At 45.2% G+C, this 27,320-nt stretch overlaps 3 protein-coding genes across 7 annotated transcripts in view; 2 read left to right on the forward strand and 1 right to left on the reverse strand.

Annotated features, from left to right (window-relative positions):
• LOC106602395 (FHF complex subunit HOOK interacting protein 1A-like) overlaps nucleotides 1-3,655 on the forward strand; it is a 37,333-nt gene extending 33,678 nt beyond the window's left edge. For all 3 annotated transcript variants that reach the window (XR_006769561.1, XM_045716602.1, XM_045716601.1), the window contains one exon: nucleotides 575-3,655. Coding sequence is in view for 2 of the 3 variants with exons in the window: in XM_045716602.1 (XP_045572558.1) it covers nucleotides 575-777 (203 nt within the window). In the remaining variant the exon portion in view is untranslated. The remainder of the gene's footprint in view (nucleotides 1-574) is intronic.
• Nucleotides 3,656-6,035: 2,380 nt separating this feature from the next.
• Nucleotides 6,036-24,597, reverse strand: LOC106602377 (glutamyl-tRNA(Gln) amidotransferase subunit B, mitochondrial). 3 transcript variants are annotated; one of them, XM_045716604.1, is made up of 14 exons: nucleotides 24,395-24,597; nucleotides 24,090-24,138; nucleotides 22,936-23,089; nucleotides 22,647-22,760; nucleotides 19,064-19,262; nucleotides 18,440-18,562; nucleotides 14,355-14,468; nucleotides 11,337-11,421; nucleotides 10,367-10,411; nucleotides 9,520-9,712; nucleotides 9,027-9,160; nucleotides 7,877-7,955; nucleotides 7,121-7,255; nucleotides 6,037-6,604 (listed from the first exon to the last, which is right to left on the reverse strand). In XM_045716604.1, exons 2-14 carry the CDS (start codon nucleotides 24,101-24,103, stop codon nucleotides 6,479-6,481), a joined length of 1,515 nt encoding a protein of 504 aa, XP_045572560.1. In that variant the 5' UTR covers nucleotides 24,104-24,138; nucleotides 24,395-24,597; the 3' UTR covers nucleotides 6,037-6,478. The 3 variants fall into 3 exon arrangements, with proteins under 3 accessions (XP_045572561.1, XP_045572560.1, XP_045572559.1); XM_045716605.1 differs by lacking the exon at nucleotides 24,090-24,138 and having other exon boundaries at nucleotides 6,036-6,604; nucleotides 22,936-23,004; XM_045716603.1 differs by lacking the exon at nucleotides 24,090-24,138 and having other exon boundaries at nucleotides 6,039-6,604; nucleotides 24,395-24,596.
• Nucleotides 24,598-24,715: 118 nt separating this feature from the next.
• LOC106602394 (dCTP pyrophosphatase 1) lies at nucleotides 24,716-25,854 on the forward strand. Its single transcript, XM_045716606.1, has one exon. The coding sequence runs from the start codon at nucleotides 24,840-24,842 to the stop codon at nucleotides 25,386-25,388; it is 549 nt and encodes a 182-aa protein (XP_045572562.1). The 5' UTR covers nucleotides 24,716-24,839; the 3' UTR covers nucleotides 25,389-25,854.
• The last annotated feature ends 1,466 nt before the right edge of the window (nucleotides 25,855-27,320 follow it).

Consider the following 27,320-nt stretch of genomic DNA (forward strand, 5'->3'; position numbering starts at 1 on the left):
ATGTTGAATTCTGAGCTTTATTGTGAGCTATCCTATGATCATCATTAGAATGTAATTTAGGTCTGTTTTGTAGCCAATAGCCATAGATAGCCAGGTCATTGAGATTAGAATAGATACAGGCAAAGCTTACAGAGGATTTGAGGCAATATCCTAGATCATAAGACCAGTAATGAGCCAAGCAATAACGTTGTTTCTAATCGCTGCAATGAAGCACCACTGAAGGATTAAAACTGTATCTGTGCTTAGTTTGTGTTGTTTGGTTCCTCCTCGAGGACTTGGATAATATATTCAGCTTGGTCATGAAGCATTGCAGCAATGGAGAAACAACAACCTCCTGACATTCTTCTTCTCTAGTCTACTGCATTCCCAATGGTTTCTGCGAGCTTTCTCTCTGAGCAAGGAATGTATTGGTATGAGATTGCTTGAGATTTAAAAAGGAAAATGAGACTGATATAAATGGGAGAATTTCTTCTTTCAAGTGGACTAACATGAGCTTGCGACAATGTCCAACTGCAGTTAAACGCTACTATTACTAATGTCTTATTTTTCATCTCTATTTACTTATCCTCCACAGATACAAACAGCGGAGACAGCCGAGAATGTTCCCCCCTGGAGGCAGGAAGGGTGATGAAGAGCTCTCCTCCTCCCCAGCCCAAGACCATTTCCCTGGCCAGGACCGAGGTCTTCGCAACCGTCCTCTTCACAGAGTTCCTCAAAGAACTGGCGGCCATTGCGCAGGAGCACTCAATACTATCACACGTCCCTATGGAGGAGTAACGATATAATAGCATTGTAATAATGTTATAATAACATTATTATTATTATTATAATGTTTTAATAATGTTATGGTAGCATTGTCTCACAGGGAAGTGAGTGTCTGTCCCTGACCTGTTGTGTCCACACGGGTCATTTTAAACGTTTTAAAAAGACTCTTTGAAAGTGTTTCATGTTTTCCAACACTACTTGATGAAGAAGACTATACCTCTTCGATTGATTCACTCGTCTTTTATCTCTCTCCCTGAGGTAGTTTTTAAATTGGGATATATATATATATATATATATATATATATATATCGGTTGTTATACGGTTGTTATATATATATATTTTTTTTTATTTGAGGCTAATATATTTTTCCAAACCAATATATAAAAACGGCGGGCTCTGATGTACAGTAACACATAACATACAGGAATCTCTCATCCATTTGATGCATTTGCCGTTGATACCCCCTCAGACAGACTCATATGTATATGGCTCTGCCCTCAGAGAGTTGTATGCATAGGCCTGTGTCACATCCAAGGAGCAGGTCATGTGATTTATAATGACTGGAAAGTACTGACCTACTTCAAGCCTTTGGTGGAACCCCTGCACCAACCAATAAGAATGCTGAAATGGAAGCTTGGGGCTAATCGACCAAAGACCGAATAGAATGGAACAGGCTGAATGGAACAATGAGAAGTTAATGATACACAAAGGGCACATAATCTGTCCCTTTAAGCTTTTAGACTACAATATTGCATTCATAAATGTCAGTGTACTGCCCTGGTAGCAACAGCCTCTCCAGTGACCAGCTCTAGTTGTCTTGTAGTGATGGCCACCATATAATGGGGACTTATACGTGGCCTTACCGAAATCTCTGGTGGTGCTGTGTTGTCACCCTGGGGTTGCATGCTGTACTGGAAATAATCAGGAGCCTATTTTGTCAGGATTTCTCCCTGCGGAATATTCATCACTAATTAAATTGTATTTGTCACATGCTTTGTAAACAACAGGTGTAGACTAACAGTGAAATGCTTACGGGCCCTTCCCAACAATGCAGAGAGAAAGAAAATAGAGAAATAGTGGAAAAGTAATAATAAATCCACAATGAGTAACGCTAACTTGGCTGTAAACACGGGGTACCAGTAACAAGTACCCTAGCAGCACCTCTCTAAACTCTACAGGTTAGCGCGTTGGTGTTAGAAGTGGGATGCTAGTGGGAGTCACATTCATCTCATACTTACTTTATGAGTTGGTGTAGACCATGGCATTCACTAATGTTATGTGTCTGGTGGTCGTTGTTGTTCAAAACTCTTGAGTGAAGGAGAGGCCTAGTAACTTAGAAGATCAGGCTCACTGTACAGAACAAGTTTGTGTGTCGCTAAATACCTTAAATCAAATACTTTTTGTTCAATAGACATATTTCATTGATGTTATGTTTTCAATGCACATTAGATATTCAATTTAGACGTTTTTTAAAATTTTATTTAGGGATATACTTAAGGACACTGGGTTCTTCTGACGTCAATTCTCAATGCTGCGGCTAACTCCATTTTCCCATGGTGCACCAGGTCCTGTCCACTGAATGCACGTTATTTATAATGAAGTCTCTCTAAAAGGAGCTTTCCATATCAGGGTGATGCACTCAATGTTTGCATCCAAACAACACCTTATTTCCTATGTAGTGCACTACTTTTGACCATATAAATCAAGAGTAGTGCACTATATGGGGTAATGGGTGCCATTTGGGAAGCCCTCAATGTCTTAGCCTTATTTTAGTACTTTATGTATATAACTGGGGAAAAACATCAAAGAAGCAGCACACTATGCAAATCATTATTGATATTTTAGGTATAAAGAGTACTTTATTACCTTTTTGTTTCCTGATGGGGTTGGGTATTTAATACAGAATGTACTTAATGTAACTGTTTTGTAGAGAGAGGTTCTGTTGCCATATTTTTTCACAGAAGTTGTATAACTTGAGTTGTTCTGTCTTCTCGTTGCTATATTAGGGAATGCATGTTTCTTGTTTGTTTTTATGAGTCAAGTTGGGGAAAATTGGAATACATCACTGTTGGTTGGTTCATTGATTATTTGGCACATTCATTTTAGCAGTGTGTTGGCCAACTCTCACAGGAAGACATGGGTAACCTGAAATCCAAGCTGATATGCTCCATTTCACCATTGTTTAAGTTTCAATTCCAGACTAAGACATGGTCTACCATTAGCAACAAATAAATAGCCTTGATTTTAATTGACTTAATTTTATTTAAGGTTTAGATTTCAACCAAGGAGACATTTTGTTACAATGCCTGTCCCTATTAAATCAGTATGTTAGGGAAGAACTACCTAAAAATTGGTGCCTGAATTTTGAATGAATTTCCTCCTGTTGCTTAAAGTGTCTACTCTGGGCTAAGCATGGTCATGTTCAGTAGGCATAAAAGTGAGCTTATCCATTTAGAAATACTCTTTTTCATTGCAAAACCTTTTCCTATGGTGCATCCTAATGAGCATGACCCTAGGGATGAATGTGGATGCAGCTGCAAAGTCAAAAATATACCACTGTCTGCTCGAACTAGTCCACAACGACCGATGGACAGTTATGGAATGCATCATTTCTTGCCATTGCTAAATGTGGTGATGTACTACATATTTTCTTGTAGTAGAATGTTGTGTGGATCACATTTATTTCTTAGAGACACAGTTCTCTTCAGTTGCGTAGAGGTTTCATTCCAAAGAGAAGTAGTCTAGTTTCGCCCTTTCTACAACTATTAGCATCCATTTTAGATGTCAGCGATGACCTTGTCAGGTTACTCCACTGTGTATTCTTCTGTCATTAAAGTCAGAGGTTCCAAGGAATGATTATTTTAATAAAGACATCTCTTGTCCAACGAAGACATGTATGTGTTTTCTTTATAATACATTTTTATTGAAGAACAGATAAATGTCATGTTTTGACTTGACAGCTTCTCTACCTAAATTTATATTTTAGCTTCACCTTGGCAAAGGTTAAGTAAAATGCAAAACACAGGGAAAACACATTTTTCCTTCCTCTTCTTTCGCCCAGAAGTGGTTGTTTTCAATGGTTTGTTCAGTGGACTCCACTGGCCTCATTTAGTAAACAATCCCCCCTCTAGCCCTGTTCATACCTGGTTCTAACATTCAGCCTTTGTCCTGATCTTGTCCAATTCTGATTGTGGACACATTTTTCGACGATTAAAAGACTCATTGTGATCAGATCTAAGTGTAAACGGACAAGATCAGGACGAATGTTAACAGCAGGTATAAACAGGGCTTCTGACAGCCCTTCATCCAGTGACCCAGCTTCTGTTCAAAACTAGGTCTTCTTCACAGGCACTGAAACAGCAGCCAGCCACAAACCCTCTTTTTTTTAAATCAAGAAGTCCAATTGTGTTATGTACAATACCTCTTAAATAGGTCACTGCATACGACATTCAATAGAAACAAAGGGGATGAATGGGAGGCAACTACCTACGTTACCAAACTGAAGTCACATGCACACAGCCAACCAGTATTGAATTACAGCGTGATTTGCCAAAACTCAATATTCAAGCCATCTGAATGTAAAAGAGATGCCTAACTCTAGAGACATGCATAGAAGGCGAAAGGATAGAGATGTATCTCCTTCACTTGACAGCCACAAGGGGGCGCTCACTACTCATGACTACTTCCCCTCTCTCTCTCCTCTGACTGAACACTGACCTCTAAATCATTCCTAATCCGATCCATTTTAGAGGGAGTATCAGGAGATACATTGCATATAGTACTTCAGTCCGCTGTTGCTCTCCTGATTCATTCCAGTGCTGCCAGAGGACAGTGATAAAAGCAGAAAGATGACTTCTGGGACGACTCCCAAACTGCCTGGTAATGGGCCATACCTTTATTAGCTGTGTTCTGCCATGGGTGGGTTCAGGGTGTTCCAAACTGCAAAGGGATTCCAGAATGTCTGAATGTCTCTGCTTAAAGTGTGATTATCATGGAGGAAGTGTATGCCATCCCATTCCCTTGACAGTTTTAGATGAAGTACAGTGAGGGAAAAAAGTATTTGATCCCCTGCTGATTTTGTATGTTTGCCCACTGACAAAGAAATGATCAGTCTATAATTTTAATGGTAGTTTTATTTGAACAGTGAGACAGAATAACAACAAAAAAATTCAGAAAAACGCATGTCAAAAATTTATAAATTGATTTGCATTTTAATGAGGGAAATAAGTATTTGACCCCCTCTCAATCAGAAAGATTTCTGGATCCCAGGTAACGAGCTGAGATTAGGAGCACACTTTTAAAGGGAGTGCTCCTAATCTCAGCTTGTTACCTGTATAAAAGACACCTGTCCACAGAAGCAATCAATCAGATTCCAAACTCTCCACCATGGCCAAGACCAAAGAGCTCTCCAAGGATGTCAGGGACAAGATTGTAGACCTACACAAGGCTGGAATGGGCTACAAGACCATCGCCAAGCAGCTTGGTGAGAAGGTGACAACAGCTGGTGCGATTATTCGCAAATGGAAGAAACACAAAAGAACTGTCAATCTCCCTCGGCCTGGGGCTCCATGCAAGATCTCACCTCGTGGAGTTGCAATGATCATGAGAATGGTGAGGAATTAGCCCAGAACTACATGGGAGGATCTTGTCAATGATCTCAAGGCAGCTGGAACCAGTCACCAAGAAAACAATTGGTAACACTACGCCGTGAAGGACTGAAATCCTGCAGCGCCCACAAGGTCCCCCTGCTCAAGAAAGCACATATACATGCCCGTCTGAAGTTTGCCAATGAACATCTGAATGATTCAGAGGACAACTGGGTGAAAGTGTTTGGAGCTCTTTGCAGATCTTTGGCATCAACTCAACTCGCCGTGTTTGGAGGAGGAGGAATGCTGCCTATAACCCCAAGAACACCATCCCCACCGTCAAACATGGAGGTGGAAACATTATGCTTTGGGGGTGTTTTTCTGCTAAGGGGACAGGACAACTTCACCGTATCAAAGGGACGATGGACGGGGCCATGTACCGTCAAATCTTGGGTGAGAACCTCCCCTCAGCCAGGGCATTGAAAATGGGTCGTGGATGGGTATTCCAGCATGACAATGACCCAAAACACACGGCCAAGGCAACAAAGGAGTTGCTCAAGAAGAAGCACATTAAGGTCCTGGAGTGGCCTAGCCAGTCTCCAGACCTTAATCCCATAGACAATCTGTGGAGGGAGCTGAAGGTTTGAGTTGCCAAACGTCAGCCTCAACCTTAATGACTTAGAGAAGATCTGCAAAGAGGACTGGGACAAAATCCCTCGAGATGTGTGCAAACCTGGTGGCCAACTACAAGAAACGTCTGACCTCTGTGATTGCCAACAAGGGTTTTGCCACGTACAAAATCAGCAGGGGATCAAATACTTTTTCCCTCACTGTAAGTGTGTTTGGGAGGGGATAAGTGTGCACACTCCAAAGAGAATTAGAATAGATGTATGTACACAAATAAAGTTACAATACAACTGCAACAACTTAAAGGTGGTTACGGTGCCAGAAGACAACATGACAGACAGTTGATTTAGCAACAATAATCCTCTTGACCAGAGGACATGATAACTATGATGAACCCATAAAGATGTCACGCTTGCTGCCTCTTGGACCAGTTTGATATTCCACCAGGCATATGAAGGTTGAGGCAGTCAAGGTGGCCACAGACAGTGTTAGTTAGTCCTCAGGAGGTCTTCTGCTCCAGGACGGCCCGTACCAGGACTGGGTCAGCCCTGCCTTTAGTCTCCTTCTGGACCAGACCCATGAGCTTGTTCAGAACCTTCTTGTTCCCACTGCGGATGGCTTGGACCTGTAGGGGGAACAGTAACAGCAGACGACACAACAGTAGTAGGCCTGATTACCAACAATGACGAGACAGCCTACAGGGGGGAGGTGAGGGCCCTGGAGGAGTGGTACCAGAAAAATAACCTCTCTCTCTCTCCTAATGGCAATAAAATGATGGAGCTGAACGTGGACATCTGGAGACACGAACTTAGTGGAGAAGGTGAAAAGCTTCAAATTCCTCGGCGTACACGTCACTGACAATCTGAAATGGTCCACCCACACAGACAGTTTTGTGAAGAAGGTGCAACAGCACCTCTTCAACCTCAGGAGGCTAAAGAAATTTGGCTTGGCCCCTAAGACCCTCAAACTTTTACGGGTGCACAATTGAGAGCATCCTGTCGGGCTGAATCACCGCCTGGTATGGCAACTGCACCGCCCCTAACCGCAGGGCTCTTCAGAGGGTGGTGTGGTCTGCCCAACACATCACCAGGGGCAAACTACCTGCCCTCATTGTGGCAGCTCTTGCCCAGGGAGGCCTCACCTGGTCTGGGTGTGAGTCCACCACCTTCTGGCAAATCCTGTGGATCTCTGTACTGTCGTTGACCATCCCCAGGTCCTGCTCCTTGACGATCTGCTGGGCCGTTTTACCTGGGGTCTTCCACAGCTCCTGGAACACCTGTATGGAGCAATGAAACACTCAGGTTAAACCCCAATTGAAAATGATATAATATACGCTGAGGGTACAAAACAATAAGGACACCTTCCTAATATTGAGTTGCACCCCCTTTGCCCTCAGAACAGCTACAATTCATCAGGGCATGGACACTACAAGGTGTTGAAAGCATTCCACATGGATGCTGGCCCATGTTGACTCCAACGCTTCCCACAGTTGTGTCAAGTTGGCTGGATGTCCTTTGGGTGGTGGACCATTCTTGATACACACGGGAAACTGTTGAGTGTGAAAAACCCAGCAGCTTTGCACTTCTTGACACACTCAAACCAGTGCGCTTGTCACCTACTACCATACCCCGTTCAAAGGCACTTAAATCTATTGTCTTGCCCATTCACCCTCCGAAGGCTTAAAAATCTTTCTTTAACATGTCTCCTCCCCTTCATCTACACTGATTGAAGTGGATTTAACAAGTGACATCAATAAGGTCTCATAGCTTTCACCTGGATTCACCTGGTCAGTCTATGTCATGGAAAGTGTTAATAATATTTTGTACACTCAGTGTAGTAACACATATGGACATTGCATTAAATGTTTTGGATGTTATGCCATTTTGTTATCCCTCACCTGCTTGGCGATAGAAGAAGAGATTTGTCCATTCTCCTGGAGATTCAGTATCTGGGCTAGAGCTTGAGGAGAGATCGGACTGAGAGAGGGAGCAAGAGAGAGAAAGAGAGACATATGAGAGAGAGAGTTACAGATATGAGAGAGAGAGAGACAGATATGAGAGAGAGCGCGAGAGACAGAAATGAGAGTTACAGATATGAGAGAGAGAGAGACAGATATGAGAGAGAGAGCGAGAGACAGAAATGAGAGAGAGACAGATATGAGAGAGAGAGAGCGAGAGAGAAGGAAGAGAGAGAGAGAAGACACAGGAGATGTCATTAGACCCAGTCTATCCTCTCCTGTGTGACGGTGTCCATCTACCCCAGAGTCACTGTGCTTATAATGAGAGGCTATTTGGCCCCGTCTCTCTCTGTGACAGCCCATTGCCACCTACAGGGCACATGATCATCAGTTCTGACACGAATCCCCGAGTCAGACACACACTGAGCCAGAGACACATACACACTGACTGAGTTATGAACGGAAATATGAATAAACAAACACGTGAATCCACACATAGTCAACATCCACTCTCACTTTCTTCAAAATGACAAAAAGGCACAAACACCCACCCATCATCCACTAGTTCTCAGACAAAAGACATAAAACATCATACTTCTGTTTGATCACAGTCTTAGAACAGTCTGGAGTGTAGGATAAAAACAGTAATATAGAAAAACAACTCAAAACACTCAGCTTATTACCCAGATATATTCTCTATTCACATTCACGGCCTGCCATAGCAATAATGGAAGGTATCAACACGAAGATAGATAGGAAACATCGCAGGGGAAAAGCACATCAATTATGCTTCCAGTATGGAAATGATTTCAGGCCTCCGTCTAGCCAAGACGTTGGATGCTGAGATAGGATCTTCAACATGGGGTTTGAAGGCAACGCAAGACTGAAAGAGTAGAACGGAGGAGGAGGAGGAAGGGGAGGAGAGACATGATAGGAGTTTGGGAGGGGGGGGAGGGAGAAGAGGGCGAAACAAGATGAAGGGTGTAGAGGAAGAATGATAGGGATGAGGTGGAGAGGAGAAAGAGAATGACTGAGGCTAGAGTAGGGCACAGAGGAAGAGGATGAGGAAGAGGACGACTGAGTGTCTCACCTCTGGCTGACACTCAGGTTCTGTTGATGGAGGAGGCCCTGCAGCTCGTTCATCACCCAGCCAATCACCTTTCTCGGCCCAGCCTTGGTCTCCCTGACGACGGCCTCAAAGTAGTCCATCAGCCCGTCCTCATTCTACAACAGGAGACCCAATGAAACACACTCAATAATACTGTATATACAACAATCTACTGCGCCTTGCTGGACAGAGGCAGAAGTGCAGACAGGGTAACTGGCTGTGCAAGAATAGGTTACTTTGGGTAGTTATTAAATTGAGAGACAGTGAGGGAGAGGGTACAATGGAGAGATAAAGGAAGAGGGGGAGAGAGGGGGAGCAGAAACGAGTGCCAAAAAGTGGGAGGGAGAGAGACAGACAGGAAGACAGAAGATGAAAGCCAGAGAGATGGACTGAGAAACCTACCTACCATCTCCTATAATTAACTTGCTCAGTTGGACGTTAACAGACACACCTACATACTGTAGTAGTCACTCACCACCAGGGTGAAGCTGTGTTCGGGGAGGATGCCGTAGGTCTCCACCAGCCTCTGCCTCCTGACGCTGGGCAGCTCCGGCAGCCTCTCCCTCACCTCCTCCAGAACCACCACCTGGCTGGGGGCAACACCAGGGGGGGCTGTAGAGCACGCCTCGTACACCATCAGAGGAGGCAGGTTGGGCTCCGGCATGAACCTGGAGGGGGAGGGGGGGGAGTAAGAAAGATGGAGAGAGAAGAAAAGAGAGAGCGAGGGGAGAGAGAATAGGTGGGAGAGAGAAGAGAGGAGAGGTGGGAGAGAGAAGAAAGGTGAGAGAGAGAGAGGAGAGAGCGAGGGGAGAGAGAAGAGAGAGGAGAGGTGGGAGTGCATGTGTGACAGAGGGAGCACCCAGAGCGGGCACGGTTAAAGACAACAGAGGAGCGAGGGAGCGAGAAAGAGAGGCAGGAGTGAGATAAGATAGAGATGGAGCTGTTATCAGCAGTAGAGAACGATAAGAGCGGAGTGCTGGCTGTATCTCTGCAGGCCTCCTAGACGACACAGTGTCACACGGTCAGACAAAGGGCTGTCTCTACACACAAAACACACACACACACTCTTGTGTGACTGCGTCGCACGCTTACTCTCCGTCACAACTCTTGCTAACTGAAGCGTTAGGGCCGCGAGGTGGCGCATGTTTATCGGGATGTCCATCTACTGGGCCCCTAGCCACGATGACCTCTCTCCTCTCCTTCCTGTCTCGCTCCCCCTCTTCTCTCCACGCAGGCCCTACAGCAGTGATCGTATAATACCACACACCGTGCTGGAGGCTGTGCTGCTAGAACATTCTGAAGTGAATATGAGATGTACTCACCTGTAGTCCTGAAGGCCCTCCTTGTCTCTCATTGGAATGGTGTGACTGTAAAACACAGGGCAGGAACCACATGTTATGGCTTTGAGGTACTGTATAACGATAGTGTTTCGCTCGTTATAACAGTTACTACGGCAGATTGTTCATGTTGAAGAGGCTGTAACTATGGGCGAGGGCCACAGGTGTGAGGTGAGGGGCCCCCAGTCATTCTGTGTATTTCTGGACCATGACAGAGCTGTGGGCCTTTGCTGTCAAACACACTCTATCAGGGCCAGCGCACGCACGCACGCACACGCACACACACACACACACACACACGATGGTGTTATAGGCAAGTTGACGTTTATTGTCACGAGTCTTGTCCTGGAGGCAGAACTGAGCGATTTCCCCATAGATAGGCCAGCTGCAAAGTCAAAATTGGCTTTTTGTTCTTCATTTAAGGTTCGTGTTAGGCATCAGGATATTAGCAGTGTGGTTAAGGTTCGGTTTAAAATCAGATTTTATGACTTTGTGGCTGTGCCAGCTATTGACCACTCTGCAGAGCTGCCTCCAGAACAAGAAAAACGCTAACTTGCGCATTAAAGGCAGGCCCCAGCTGTGTGAAGAGCAGCTCATTTCATGGGCTTTACAACCCTCGCTAGCACGCTGGTCCACAACACCAGACACTGACTGACTCCAAGTGGCCTCATTCATCCTCCTTAGTTACTAAAACCTTTTCAAATCAACCCCAGAAGAGAGAATGTCTTGAGATCAAATATCACACTGGATATGGGAATACGGTGTTGAATTATAGGGGGGGTTGAATATCTGACCCAAATAACTATTAAAACCCTGAAGAGATGCATCCTGTGTATATTGTACCTTATCCTGTGAAACATCATATTCTTAGTCAATAGACATTTTTGACATGTTATCAGAAACACTGTAACGTAATGGGACTTGTCAGCTTGACTTGGTTCTATAAGCCTCTTACCCAGTCTTGCCATCAAACGACCGTGTCTCGTTCTGCACCGTGCCGCCGCTCTCCAGGACAAACATCTGTCTCTGGATCTCATAGTCTGTTGATGCACACACACACACACACACACACACACACACAAGGCCTGTTCAGAAGCAAGCATCCAGCCACTGGCACGGTATTAGATCCTCCCAACATCTGCCATGACACATGGCCATGCCTGAAGTCTCCTAACTGCTGCTACATTAGTTCTCTGTGACAAACGACTATCTGGAGTTTTGACTTTTAAAAACTCTTTATCACTTCTCTGCACTAAGCTAAAATGGAAGTCTACTCTTGGGATAAATAATGCAAGCGGCCAAGTCACTTCGTATCACACCAACTGTTAATGGCCTGCTGCTCCCGGTGAAGAATTCCAATGGCCCCTATGACTCTCCACTGTCTCCAGTAAGTTGGAGAGGAAAGAAAAAAGTTTGATGGGAAACTCTGTAGAAGTGGAATTAGTGTTGAGGGAAATCTATTGTTCCGTAGAAAGCCAATTTAGCCTAAGTTAGGCATACAGACTGTGTGTGCTCAGTTGTTCACTGAAACAAATGGTCAATAAAGTTGTATTCTATATCTTCCTGAGTTTGTGTGGGTAGGAAAGGCCTCGTGCTTTCTCGTCCATGTTAACTCTCCCTCTACACTAAACGTCTCTTCAGAAGACTTTCCATCTTCAGTTCCTGTCAACAGAAAGCCTCTTTCTCTGCTTCCTGTGGGCAGAGAGAGTGACGACTACCTTTAGGGATAAAACACCTCAGAAAGAACAAATCATGGAAAGACGTATGAAGTTGAGACAAGGGGAGGTTATGGCAGTTACACTGAGTTGTCTGAGAGAACATTCACACAGGCGAAGACAGATAAGGCCGGTTGTGTGTGAGCCTCATTTCTGTGTGTGTCTGTGTGTGTGTGTGTGTGTGTGTGTGTGTGTGTGTGTGTGTGTGTGTGTGTGTGTGTGTGTGTGTGTGTGTTTATGCCTCATGTTGTCTCTAATCTTTGACTCCCAGTTTGACTTGCAGTGCACGCATAATTACACAGCCCTCCATCAGACGACTGTTTCAGAAAGATGACAGCCCATGAAAAGGATTCCATGCTGTTCGCTCTTTTTCTCTCTTTCTGTGTGTGTGTGTGTGTGTCTAATTCCCTGAGTGCTCATCCAACTAGCTCATTCCAGACCCACTGGGTTGCGACCGCTTCACTTCAGTACCTCCACTAACTCCCACCAATGACAATGAGGATATACCCTTCACACACTATCGTGCCAACCTGAACCAAACTGTTCTGGCTCAGATATTGTCTATTCACATTGTCCTTTTCGGCACGGTTCCAGCAACTATGGTGAAGGCTTTAACCAGGCCAGCTCAATACAGCTTGGTTTGGCTCGGCTCAGTTTGGCCGGAGATACTCTATAACATAGTCTATATAATGACGAGATGGTCTTGTCCCTGCCCTGACAATGGGAGTCGTTGTCGCAAAGACGGAAAGGCAGGCGGGAGGAGGCAAGATTAGATGGGAACATTCTAGCCAAAGAGAGGGCAGATACACTTGTGAACAATAGACAACTCCAATATACATGTTTTCCCTCAAAGTTGCTGAGATGCCACGTGCGTCCACTTATATATATAAATGAAAGTATGTGGACACCCCTTCAAATTAGTGGACACCAGTTGCTGACAGGTGTATAAAATTGAGCAAACAGCCATGCAATCTCCATAGACAAGCATTAGCAGTAGAATGGCCTTACTGAAGAGCTCAGTGACTTTCAACGTGGCACCGTCATAGGATGCCATCTTTCCAACAAGTCAGTTCGTCAAATTTCAGCCCTACGAGAGTTGCCCCGGTCAACTGTAAGTGCTGTTATTGTGAAGTGGAAATGTCTAGGAGCAACAACGGCTCAGCCGCAAAGTGGTAGACCAAACAAGCTCACAGAATGGGACCAGCGAGTGCTGTAGCGCGTAGAAATCATCGGTCATCGGTTGCAACACTCACTACCGAGTTCCAAACTGCCTCCAAAAGCAACATCAGCACAATAACTGTTCGTCAGGAGCTTCATGAAATGGGTTTCCATGGCCGTGCTCATGAGCAATGCCAAGCATTGGCTAGAGTGGTATAAAGCTCGCTGCCATTGGACTCTGGAAAAGTGGAAACATTCTCTGGACAGACAAATCTGGGTTTGGCGGATGCCAGGAGAACACAACCTACCCCATTGCATAGTGCCAACTGTAATGTTGTTGGAAGAGGAATAATGGTCTGGGGCTGTTTTTCATGGTTCGGGCTAGGCCCCTTGGTTCCAGTGAAGGGAAATCTTAACGCTTGTAGACGATTCTGTGCTTCCACTTTTGTGGCAACAGTTTGGGGAAGGCCCTTTCCTGCTTCAGCATGACAATGCCCCCGTGCACAAAGCGAGGTCCATACAGAAATGGTTTGTCGAGATCGGTGTGGAAGAACTTGAATGGCCTGCACAGAGCCCTGACCTCAACCTCATCGAACACCTTTGGTATGAATTGGAACACCGACTGTGAGCCAGGCCTAATCGTCCAACATCAGTGCCCGACCTCACTAATGCTTTTGTAGCTGAATGGAAGCAAGTCCCCGCAGCAATGTTCCAACATCTAGTGGAAAGCCTTCCCAGAAGAGTGGAGGCTGTTATAGCAGCAAAAGGGGGGACCAACTCCATATTAATGCCCACGATTTTGGAATGAGATGTTCAACGAGCAGGTGTCCACATGCTTTTGGTCATGTAGTGTATATCAGTACATTCGTAAAACAACCTAAACATTATGCAACTTCTATTAGGTCAAATAAGCCTCACTTAGAAAATTAGCTATCACATTTTTTTCTTACCAGATCCGACCCCCTCTCATAGACCTCCATACAAAAACAATCCCCAGTTGGTGTACTTATCGCCGTATTCTCGCATTGACGCGAGTGGAGCTTCTCGCTTCGCCTCTCTGGTTTGGCTCAGTATTGTGAAAAGCCCTCTGCAGCACTCACCTATGGCCCTGGCCAGGTTGCGGGCACTGTTGATGTTCTTGACCTCAGTCCTGATGCCCCAAGGATCCCCAGGTCTGTGGACGGACACGTTGGCATCCACTCTCAGCTGGCCCTCTATAGGAAGAGAGAAGGTGTGAGACAGCTGGCCCTCCATAGGAAGAGAGAAAGTATGAGACAGCTGGCCCTCTATAGGAAGAGAGAAGGTATGAGACAGCTGGCCCTCTATGGGAAGAGAGAAGGTATGAGACAGCTGGCCCTCTATAGGAGAGAGAAGGTATGAGACAGCTGGCCCTCTATAGGAGAGAGAAGGTGTGAGACAGCTGGCCCTCTATAGGAGAGAGAAGGTATGAGACAGCTGGCCCTCTATGGGAAGAGAGAAGGTATGAGACAGCTGGCCCTCTATAGGAGAGAGAAGGTATGAGACAGCTGGCCCTCTATAGCAAGAGAGAAGGTATGAGACAGCTGGCCCTCTATGGGAAGAGAGAAGGTATGAGACAGCTGGCCCTCTATGGAAAGAGAGAAGGTGTGAGACAGCTGGCCCTCTATAGGAGAGAGAAGGTATGAGACAGCTGGCCCTCTATAGGAAGAGAGAAGGTATGAGACAGCTGGCCCTCTATGGGAAGAGAGAAGGTATGAGACAGCTGGCCCTCTATAGCAAGAGAGAAGGTATGAGACAGCTGGCCCTCTATAGCAAGAGAGAAGGTATGAGACAGCTGGCCCTCTATAGCAAGAGAGAAGGTATGAGACAGCTGGCCCTCGATAGCAAGAGAGAAGGTATGAGACAGCTGGCCCTCTATGGGAAGAGAGAAAGTATGATACAGCTGGCCCTCTATAGCAAGAGAGAAGGTATGAGACAGCTGGCCCTCGATAGCAAGAGAGAAGGTATGAGACAGCTGGCCCTCGATAGCAAGAGAGAAGGTATGAGACAGCTGGCCCTCTATGGGAAGAGAGAAGGTATGATACAGCTGGTCCTCTATGGGAAGAGAGAAAGTATGAGACAGCTGGTCCTCTATGGGAAGAGAGAAGGTGTGAGAGCTGGCCCTCTATAGGAAGAGAGAAGGTATGAAACAGCTGGCCCTCTATAGCAAGAGAGAAGGTATGAGACAGCTGGCCCTCTATGGGAAGAGAGAAGGTATGAGACAGCTGGCCCTCTATGGGAAGAGAGAAGGTATGAGACAGCTGGCCCTCTATAGCACGAGACAAGGTATTGAGACAGCTGTCCCTCGATAGCAAGAGAGAAGGTATGAGACAGCTGGCCCTCTATAGCACGAGACAAGGTATTGAGACAGCTGTCCCTCTATAGGAAGAGAGAAGGTATGAGACAGCTGGCCCTCTATGGGAAGAGAGAAGGTATGAGACAGCTGGCCCTCTATAGCAAGAGAGAAGGTATGAGACAGCTGGCCCTCTATAGGAGAGAGAAGGTATGAGACAGCTGGCCCTCTATAGGAGAGAGAAGGTATGAGACAGCTGGCCCTCTATAGGAAGAGAGAAGGTGTGAGACAGCTGGCCCTCTATAGGAAGAGAGAAGGTATGAGACAGCTGGCCCTCTATAGCAAGAGAGAAGGTATGAGACAGCTGGCCCTCTATAGGAGAGAGAAGGTATGAGACAGCTGGCCCTCTATAGGAGAGAGAAGGTATGAGACAGCTGGCCCTCTATAGGAAGAGAGAAGGTGTGAGACAGCTGGCCCTCTATAGGAAGAGAGAAGGTGTGAGACAGCTGGCCCTCCATAGGAAGAGAGAAAGTATGAGACAGCTGGCCCTCTATAGGAAGAGAGAAGGTATGAGACAGCTGGCCCTCTATGGGAAGAGAGAAGGTATGAGACAGCTGGCCCTCTATAGGAGAGAGAAGGTATGAGACAGCTGGCCCTCTATAGGAGAGAGAAGGTGTGAGACAGCTGGCCCTCTATAGGAAGAGAGAAGGTATGAGACAGCTGGCCCTCTATGGGAAGAGAGAAGGTATGAGACAGCTGGCCCTCTATAGGAGAGAGAAGGTATGAGACAGCTGGCCCTCTATAGGAAGAGAGAAGGTATGAGACAGCTGGCCCTCTATGGGAAGAGAGAAGGTATGAGACAGCTGGCCCTCTATAGCAAGAGAGAAGGTATGAGACAGCTGGCCCTCTATAGCAAGAGAGAAGGTATGAGACAGCTGGCCCTCTATAGCAAGAGAGAAGGTATGAGACAGCTGGCCCTCTATAGCAAGAGAGAAGGTATGAGACAGCTGGCCCTCTATTGGAAGAGAGAAAGTATGAGACAGCTGGCCCTCTATAGCAAGAGAGAAGGTATGAGACAGCTGGCCCTCGATAGCAAGAGAGAAGGTATGAGACAGCTGGCCCTCGATAGCAAGAGAGAAGGTATGAGACAGCTGGCCCTCTATGGGAAGAGAGAAGGTATGATACAGCTGGTCCTCTATGGGAAGAGAGAAAGTATGAGACAGCTGGTCCTCTATGGGAAGAGAGAAGGTGTGAGAGCTGGCCCTCTATAGGAAGAGAGAAGGTATGAAACAGCTGGCCCTCTATAGCAAGAGAGAAGGTATGAGACAGCTGGCCCTCTATGGGAAGAGAGAAGGTATGAGACAGCTGGCCCTCTATGGGAAGAGAGAAGGTATGAGACAGCTGGCCCTCTATAGCACGAGACAAGGTATTGAGACAGCTGTCCCTCGATAGCAAGAGAGAAGGTATGAGACAGCTGGCCCTCTATAGCACGAGACAAGGTATTGAGACAGCTGTCCCTCTATAGGAAGAGAGAAGGTATGAGACAGCTGGCCCTCTATGGGAAGAGAGAAGGTATGAGACAGCTGGCCCTCTATAGCAAGAGAGAAGGTATGAGACAGCTGGCCCTCTATAGGAGAGAGAAGGTATGAGACAGCTGGCCCTCTATAGGAGAGAGAAGGTATGAGACAGCTGGCCCTCTATAGGAAGAGAGAAGGTGTGAGACAGCTGGCCCTCTATAGGAAGAGAGAAGGTATGAGACAGCTGGTCCTCTATAGGAAGAGAGAAGGTGTGAGACAGCTGGCCCTCTATAGGAAGAGAGAAGGTGTGAGACAGCTGGCCCTCTATAGGAAGAGAGAAGGTATGAGACAGCTGGCCCTCTATGGGAAGAGAGAAGGTATGAGACAGCTGGCCCTCTATGGGAAGAGAGAAGGTATGAGACAGCTGGCCCTCTATAGGAGAGAGAAGGTATGAGACAGCTGGCCCTCTATAGCAAGAGAAAAGGTATGAGACAGCTGGCCCTCTATAGCAAGAGAGAAGGTATGAGACAGCTGGCCCTCTATAGCAAGAGAGAAGGTATGAGACAGCTGGCCCTCGATAGCAAGAGAGAAGGTATGAGACAGCTGGCCCTCTATGGGAAGAGAGAAGGTATGATACAGCTGGCCCTCTATAGCAAGAGAGAAGGTATGAGACAGCTGGCCCTCGATAGCAAGAGAGAAGGTATGAGACAGCTGGCCCTCGATAGCAAGAGAGAAGGTATGAGACAGCTGGCCCTCTATGGGAAGAGAGAAGGTATGATACAGCTGGTCCTCTATGGGAAGAGAGAAAGTATGAGACAGCTGGTCCTCTATGGGAAGAGAGAAGGTGTGAGAGCTGGCCCTCTATAGGAAGAGAGAAGGTATGAAACAGCTGGCCCTCTATAGCAAGAGAGAAGGTATGAGACAGCTGGCCCTCTATGGGAAGAGAGAAGGTATGAGACAGCTGGCCCTCTATAGCAAGAGAGAAGGTATGAGACAGCTGGCCCTCTATAGCACGAGACAAGGTATTGAGACAGCTGTCCCTCGATAGCAAGAGAGAAGGTATGATACTGCTGGCCCTCTATGGGAAGAGAGAAGGTATGATACTGCTGGCCCTCTACCACCAGCCATGTTCCCCTGGTGTGTTAGTGAGTGTGTGTGTGTCCAATGCAGGCCTCCCCACCAGCCATGTTCCCCTGGTGTGTTAGTGAGTGTGTGTGTGTCCAATGCAGGCCTCCCCACCAGCCATGTTCCCCTGGTGTGTTAGTGAGTGTGTGTGTGTCCAATGCAGGCCTCCCCACCAGCCATGTTCCCCTGGTGTGTTAGTGAGTGTGTGTGTGTCCAATGCAGGCCTCCTCACCAGCCATGTTTCCCTGGCAGGTCCCTAGAGCCTGCAGTATGAGCTGCATCTCTCTGACGGCTGCTGCTGCCTCCTCTCCACAGCTCATGTCTGGCTCCATCACCAGCTCCATCAGTCCCACACCTGGAGGGAGAGAGAGATGTTACATACACTCCCCATATGCCTACATAGGATTTGGCTAGCCAGTCCCTGTTCTATCTAGATCTGTATATACTAGTTGGAGCTCTATGGTAGACTCCTCTTGGAGTCTATGAGTGTTTGAACTATGGTACCTGCTCTGTTGAGGTACACCGATGGGAAGCTAAACTCCATCTACCTGCTCTGTTGAGCTACACCGATGGGAAGCTAAACTCCATCTACCTGCTCTGTTGAGCTACACCGATGGGAAGCTAAACTCCATCTACCTGCTCTGTTGAGCTACACCGATGGGAAGCTAAACTCCATCTACCTGCTCCGTTGAGCTACACCGATGGGAAGCTAAACTCCATCTACCTGCTCCGTTGAGCTACACCGATGGGACGCTAAACTCCATCTACCTGCTCTGTTGAGCTACACCGATGGGAAGCTAAACTCCATCTACCTGCTCTGTTGAGCTACACCAATGGGCAGCTAAACTCCATCTACCTGCTCTGTTGAGGTCTATAAGGGTCTGGCTCCTGTAGTCATCGTGGAGGCTCTTGCCACTGTCCTGCTCCAGCTGGATTTGTTTGATCCTGACACTCTTGGTGACCACCGTGTTCCTCTTACGGCCCCCCAGGTGACTGTAGGTCAGGGTGCCGTCCACAGCGATGGGCAGCCTCTGTTGGGTGATCTGGTAGCCCGCCTGGATGGAGGAAACACATTAAACTACAAAAGGTCAATTCTGTGAGCTTGCTTCAGCTGTCTAAATGTGTCTCATTTATCAGGTATGTAATAGCCTGGTCTTATATGCTGTATAAACTTGACATTTGGCATGACAACGATTATAGGTATTACCTATAGAGGACTCCTCGCAAACAGATCTGGGACCAGGCTTAGGTATTTAATTACAGCCACTATATAATACAATTAAGTCATTTATATTATAGACACTATAGGAAAACATGGGGTTAATACCGAAATAAACTTGGCCTGCATAATCAACGATTTACCATTACAATTAACTTGGAAATAACCTTAAGTATTTCAAGGGGTCAAGAGTGTTATGAACAAAATAGCAATCCATGCATTAAACATGAGCTAAGATTCATCCATTAGTTATTTACTTTGGGGGGGGGATAATAGGCCCCTAAAACTGGTTACTCCAACTCATTATTATGCGGTTGGAATATTATTGTTGTTTCGTTGAGAGGGGTTCAAAGTCAAAAAAGCGAACTGAATGAATATTTTATCTGTTCTCTTATTCTGAAGAGCCACTGTGCTGGCTGCCGCTATTCCACAAGTGAGTACGGTAGCGCTATGCCCCGTTGCCACGGCAACCGTCGCTAGAAAAGACTAAACATTCATCATATTTATTGGCATGCCGACGGAAGAAAAAGAAAGGGAAGGAATAAATATGAGCAACAAAAAAAAAAAAAGAGAGAAAAAAAGTGAATTAACCATAACCATCTGTGTGTTGTTGTGTACCTGATCAACAAATCAATCATTGGCAACAACACAAGCATAATGGACCACGTGAGACATTCCATTTTATCTCAGCGGTGTACTATAAATACAGGATTATAGCATTAAAAGATGCTGATTTCTCCCTTTCTAGAATAATCAATTCACTCATAGAGCTCTGTCAGTGTCAATGCAAATGTGATTCATTAGCGCAAGCGCCTCCTAGTTAGCATAGTGTATGCATTGCTGTTCACACACAGGCTACATTAGTTAGCTTAGCACCCACCAAAATGGTGGATCATTTGCAATTCCTGCATAATCACTGAAGGGGTGTTGGTGCTTTGTATAATGAAGGGCAGCTGAAGTTGGATGCAGACCAGTGGTGGTAAAAAAACTGCTACTGGAAGCCTCTGGGTCCTTCAAGCTCTTCTTGTCACACCCCAGCCCCAAAGCCTAATGAGCAGTCTGGTATTAAAGCACTCAGTCGGTTCAGGAAAGTAAATCCAAACCTGAGAGCTCTCTCTCCAACTAGACTGCTATTTGTCGTTTTCAGATTCAGCTCACTGAATCTAAGCTTCCTTCAACGGATTCATGATTCGATGCACCAAAATATTCCCCTCTACAACCCTGGATTCAACTAGGCCTAGCTACTGTACATCCACGTCCCACGAAACAGATCCATTTGAGTCATTAAATAGTCGTCAGGGATAAACGTCTGCACAGAAAACACTCCAGAAAAGTCTAATTATGCATATCCGCTAGTAGCTTAGTGTGAAGCTGCTGGTGCATGTTATTAAGAGGCTAGCTGTTATAACACCTGCCTGCCACTTCAATTCATTCCTGCTGCTGGTCAGGCAAGCGCATCATAAATCATGTAATGAGCAGCAGTGCGTTCGTTGTGTGAAATTAAATCATGGAACACATCAATAATGCACAACTCCATACATGTGTTCTTAATAAATGCATGTTTTATTTTTTTTATATATATTTTTTAAATGTCCTCGTTCTCTCTACTTCAACAGGCTGCTAGTAAAATAATTTAATAGAGAATGTGCTGCTTAATGCTTCGGTCATCATGGCTATTGTTTTCTCTCTCTACATATCATGAAGAGAGCATGAACATCACTCCCAACTGAATTTAACGCATTAGCAGGATTCATTATGCAATATAGGCCTTTTACTCTCCATCCCTATTCCCTGTCTATTTCCCAGGCCTGGTAAAACACAAGTGTTGTCTACAGCGTAAGCAAAAACATATTTATAAGCATTGGTATTACTTGTGGGCATGGTGAACATTTAAAATCTTAACTGGCACTATGGTTTCAACAGCGCATGTTTTAACATAACCCAGAGAGAGAGAGAGAGAGAGGTGATGCAACACTCAGTAAGCAGACCGAAAAATCTACAACGGGGAAACAAGATGAGGTGGGATTTGGGAATAATCCTTCGGCTTCCTGCTGGGACTTCACCCCTGGGATACATGTCGGAGCTTTTGAAATCAATAATCTACCTCTGCTGTGAGGAAGGATTATGCAGCTGTAGCCTCACGATAACATTATTACCAATGAATCTGACTGCTGGGTTCGAAGACAACTCAATCTTCTAACAATCTAGGCTTGGCAGGCCTTGTGTTGATCATATGCTTTCATTCAAAAGATCTAGAATGACTTAGGCCATCATGCCATCTAGTTCATTTCTTAATTGACAGGATATTGACGTACCATAACATTAAGACAACTGCACTGACAACCCGACGATCAACAATCCATTCCCTGACCCCACAAAATAACCCTCACAAGCTACTCTATTGGTCATTAGAAATGACCTTGACCTTAGGACAAAGTTAGGGAAGCTTTTGAAACTCTTCACTCATCTAATACAGGAAAGGTATGGATTGCACTGTAACAGACAAATCTTCTAGCCGTCTTGTCATTTTCTTGAGAGTGGAAAGTCACATTATGGTATAATACCGCTAAGGCACTTAAATTATTCAAATTCATCCTTTTCTCAGGTCCACAATTTCTCATCATCAGCTCGTCAAGAGTAATGTCAGGGTCATTTCTTTCTACACAGGTCACATTAAGCTAGGGCTGCCCATCTTTCCAAAGTGAAATGAAACGTTTTGGGAGGCTTTGTTGGGCAATTGCTATTGAATCTCTTCGACTCTTCCAATGACATGTCTTGATGTCAAGGTCATAAAATGTCAGTCATAACGGCACTAAAATTACCCAGGAGCGCCTGGCAGCAAGGTGAGGGTGAATATCACTTGGCCGCGACTTGACTTCTAACAGCTAACAGGAGGAACAGAAGCTGTCATTTGGCTAGATATCGGTGGCAATATGCTTTTCTGCCGGTTTAGCCAGACTCGTCACTATTAAATGATAGCCTAGCTCAGGGACAGGGAGGAAGTAAAATGGGAAAGTTACTTTGGGGAGAGATGGCTGCTTTGACCAATGAGAGCTACTTATTAAAGGGGGAGTAAGTTGTCTCCTCTGTGATTTAGGCCGGGTTACTGTATTCAATAACTTTGTAAAAACTGCCGATGTAGCCTAAAAAGGGCTTTAGAAATAAATGTGATTGACGATTGCTTGTGATTGGAGGATAGATGCGGTCCGGGTTGACTTACAGGAAGGTCAGCGTAGAAGTAGTGCTTCCTGTCAAAGAGAGACTTCCTGTTGATGGTACAGTTAAGAGCCAAACCTGTCATCACTGCAGCCTCCACACATCGTCTGTTCAGCACCTGAAGAGGAAAAAGAAAGGAACTTGGTCAAATGACTATGTACATCGGCATATTGTAGGCTAGGTTACATAGACCAGATTATGTTATGATGGACAACTGTATTATTACGCAACGAATAGACAAACAACCTTTATTGACATGAGGCATGTTTCTCATTAGATGCACGATAACTCACAGGTAGAGTTCCAGGTAAAGAGGCATCAAAGAAGGACACCAGGGAGTTAGGTGGAGCCTGGAACCCGACCTGGGAGCCAGAAAACAGCTTGGTGTTGGAGTGGATCTGAGCATGGATCTCCAGACCCACCACACCTACCAGCTCCTGGGGAGCACTAGAAGCACACATACACAGTCAGAGAATTGAACACTTACAAATGGGAGGCCACTATATCAACTCCACAATTTCATTTTCTGAACTGACTAATAGACTGGACTTATGAATAGCTAACTGCCTGGGTTGTCTGTTATAGGAGTTTACAGTGCAGCATTCTAGACAGTTCTGTTGGTGGATTTACTGCCGCGTTCATAACAGGGACCTCGGAAATCTCCAACTTCAGTGCGTTCAAAACAACTGGGAACTGGGGAAAAACGAGCTCCGATTGGGGAAAAAAAAATTAAAAATAATACAAAATAAATAAAAAAATCGATATGAACAGTCATCCAACTCTGAACCATTTCACTGGTCACCCCCAAAGCCAATTCCTCGTTCGGCCGCCTGTCCTTCCAGTTCTCTGCTGCCAATGACTGGAACAAACTGCAAAAATCACTGAAGCTGGAGACTCATATCTCCCTCACTAGCTTTAAGCACCAGCTGTCAGAGCAGCTCACAGTTCACTGCAACTGTACATAACTCATCTGTAAATAGCCCATCCAACTACCTCATCCCCATACTGTTATTTATTTTGCTCCTTTGCACCCCAGTATCTCTACTTGCACACTCATCTTCTGCACATCTATCACTCCTGTGTAATTGCTAAATTGTAATTATTTCGTCACTATGGCCTATTTATTGCCTTACCTCCCTTGTCCTACCTCATTTGCACACATTATATATAGACTATTTCTATTGTATTATTGACTGTATGTTTGTTTATTCCATGTGTAACTGTGTGTTGTTGTTTGTGTCACACTGCTTTGCTTTATCTTGGCCAGGTCGCAGTTGTAAATGAGAACTTGTTCTCAACTAGCCTACCTGGTTAAATAAAGGTGAAATAAAAAAACTCGGGCCTCTTTCTAGAGCTCCGACTTTCCGACCTAAATATAACTGACGTCATGAGTTCCCAGTTGTTTTGAATGCGGCATATCAGCAAAACTTTAGTGACATCATCATACCTAATCAAAGTCATTCAGAATCCCTGTCGAGACAACCTGTGAGGATGCTCTGAAGGCAGAGAGGGGTAAGGACAATATTTACATATTTATAAAGGAAACTATCATGCAGACGAATAGCTATAAATAAACTGCATGGAGGTTTTTAACTAACAGCAATGTTTGCAACGTCTAAATACGGAAGGGAATGTGGTTATGAATGATGTGCGACTGCCATCCTCGCTAACTAGCACAGGCGCGCACACGATACACAAACAGTGCACATCAGTGCGAGCTAGCTAACGTTAGCATTCACTCCGTGGACCTACCTTTTCCGTTTTGTTTGGGCTTGACTCTGGCATCGGGAGACAGACATACATATTCTCCTTATCACACACCAACTGTGCCTTTGGTAAGTAATCGTTGGATAAAATATTGCAATTTGTTTATTGATATTACATAGCAGTGCAGTCATTCCTGCAGAGGAGCCTGCCATTTTTAGCCTTTCTATTTAGGCTATTATGGTAGTTGTAGTCATAGTAAACTTACTTTCACACAAAATACGAGGGCAAGTGCCTTTAGGAAAACTCAACACCCCACAATGCAACACATGTAATGCAACCCATATTTCGAATTTCCGGCGATGTATGTGACATTTTCCGGGTACAAGAGCAGCGTTTTTGTGGCGGGAGTTTTCCCCATATTGTTGTCAAGGTTGGTTGTTTACAGCGAAGTAAGTGTTGATCCGTGCAATAGTTTGGTGTAAAATTGGCAATGGCAATGAACGGCGATGGAGTGCATGGACTGGACAGGGAGACGGTGGCCCGATCTGAAGCTAAACACACCAATGGCACTCCTAGCAAGTCAAAAATAGCTTGTGAAAACGGCGAGGCAGACATCCACGCTGCCAAGCAAAATGGAACCAAGAGAAGAACCCCAACTGATACGTTCTCTTTCACTGCCGAACCTACCATCGAAGACATACGACGGATGCAAGCGGAATTTACTGACGAGCGAGACTGGAACCAGTTCCACCAACCCCGCAACCTCCTGCTAGCTATGGTCGGAGAAGTTGGCGAGGTATCGGAGCTGTTCCAGTGGCGTGGCGAGGTGACCGAAGGACTTCCCGGCTGGACCGACTCCGAGCGCGAGCACCTGGCACATGAACTCAGCGACGTCCTCATCTACCTAGTTGAGCTGGCAGAGAAATGTCATATCGATTTACCCCAAGCAGTGCTGTGCAAAATGGCCCTAAATAGGCTGAAGTACCCTGCCAGCAAGGTGCATGGCTCGTCTAAGAAGTACACTGAATACAAGGACTGAGCGATTGCATGCTGTCATGCCCAATTAGCGTAATGAATACACCCCTGCATTTACAAAGTAGGCAAGAACTGAAAAATACTGTTCAACTTCAGTTAATGGCAATGGAGAATGTTTATACCTTTTATTTAGGGCACTACTGTATCTCAATAGTTGGTCAAACTGCCCTTAACTGCTTTTAGTTTTATAAAGTGCGTTTTGAATCAGTGTTTTTCTTTAACTATACGGGTATTCATCTTTTGACTTCCCTCTGGTTTGTTATTTTAACTGTTCCCCAAAGTCAAATCTATATGCCCTTGTAAGAAGTCAATTTTATTTTTTCATAGTATGAGTAACTACATTTAAATCTCTTAAATCCATATTGTTGTCAATGATCGATGGAAGCTATGTTCTTTTGTTGCTTTAAATTCAATGCATGTGTGCAACTGATAGAATCTTCCACCCAAAAGTAAAAGTGCCTTCAACTATACTTGCTGTCCTGCAGATGCTATGTAGTTTATGTATATTGACTCTAATGCATTCCAATCAGATTTAATCACTATTTCCTTATTTACTTCCCTGGGAAATTAGCTACAATGGGAGATGGGGAAATGAACACACGCACACAACGCTACTATGGGAGATGAGGGAAATTAGTGAGTTACTCTTGTAACTGTTTATTTTGATAAGCAGTCTGTTAAACAGTAGTGTTTCATGGCCCCAGGCCTATGGTTAGCGATCCAATATGTCGGCTAGCCAATGTATATTTGGACACATCCGATGGTTTAATGAGCTCCAAGTATACTGAAAAATATAAATGCAACAATTTCAAAGATGTTACTGAGTTGCAATTCATATAAGGATATTAGTTGATTGAAAAAATTCATTAGGCCCTAATATAGATTTAACATGAAAGTACAGATACTTTTTTTTTTTTAAAGGGTAGGGGCGTGGAGTCAGTATCTGGCATAACAACCATTTGCCTCATGAAGCGCAACACATCTTCACAGATTTGATTAGGCTGTTGATTGTGGCCTGTGGAATGTTGTCCCACTCTTCAATGGCTTTGTGAAGTTGCTGGATACTGGCGTACATGTCTATCCAGAGCATCCAAAACATGCTCAGTGGGTGAGTATGCAGGCCTTGGAAGAACTGGGACATTTTCAGCTTCCAGGAATTGTGTACAGATCCTTACGACATGGGGCTGTGCATTATCATGATGAAACATGAGGTGATGGCGGCGGATGAATGGCAGGACAATGGGCCTCAGGATCTTGTCACGGTATCTCTGTGCATTCACATTTCCATAGATAAAATGCAATTGTGTTCATTGTAGCTTATGCCTGCACATTCCATAACCACACCGCCACCATGGAGCGCTCTGTTCACAATGACATCAGCACACCGCTTGCCCACGCAACACCATACACGCTGTCTGCGGTTGGGAGGCCGGTTGGCCAAATTCTCTAAAATGACTTGAGGTGGCTTATGGTAGAGAAATTAACATTCAATTATCTAGCGACAACTCCTGAGCGGTATGACGGCTACATGGTCCCATGGTGTTTATACTTGCGTACTATTGTTTGTACAGATGAACGTGGTACCTTCAGGCATTTGGAAATTGCTCCCAAGGATGAACCAGACTTGTGGAGGTCTACACATTTCTTTCTGAGGTCTTGGCTGATTTCTTTTGATTTTCCCATGATGTCAAGCAAAGAGGCACTGAGTTTGAAGGTAGTCCTTGAAATACATCCACAGGTACACCTCCAATTGACTCAAATGATGTCAATTAGCCTATCAGAAGCTTCTAAAGCCATGACATAATTTTCTGGAATTATCCAAGCTGTTTAAAGGCACAGTCAACTAGGTGTATGTAAACTTCTGACCCACTGGAATTGTGATAGTGAAATAATCTGCCTGTAAACAATTGTTGTAAAAATTACTTGTGTCATGCAC

Source organism: Salmo salar, chromosome ssa04, assembly GCF_905237065.1.
Source record: "Salmo salar chromosome ssa04, Ssal_v3.1, whole genome shotgun sequence".
NCBI lineage: Eukaryota > Metazoa > Chordata > Actinopteri > Salmoniformes > Salmonidae > Salmo > Salmo salar.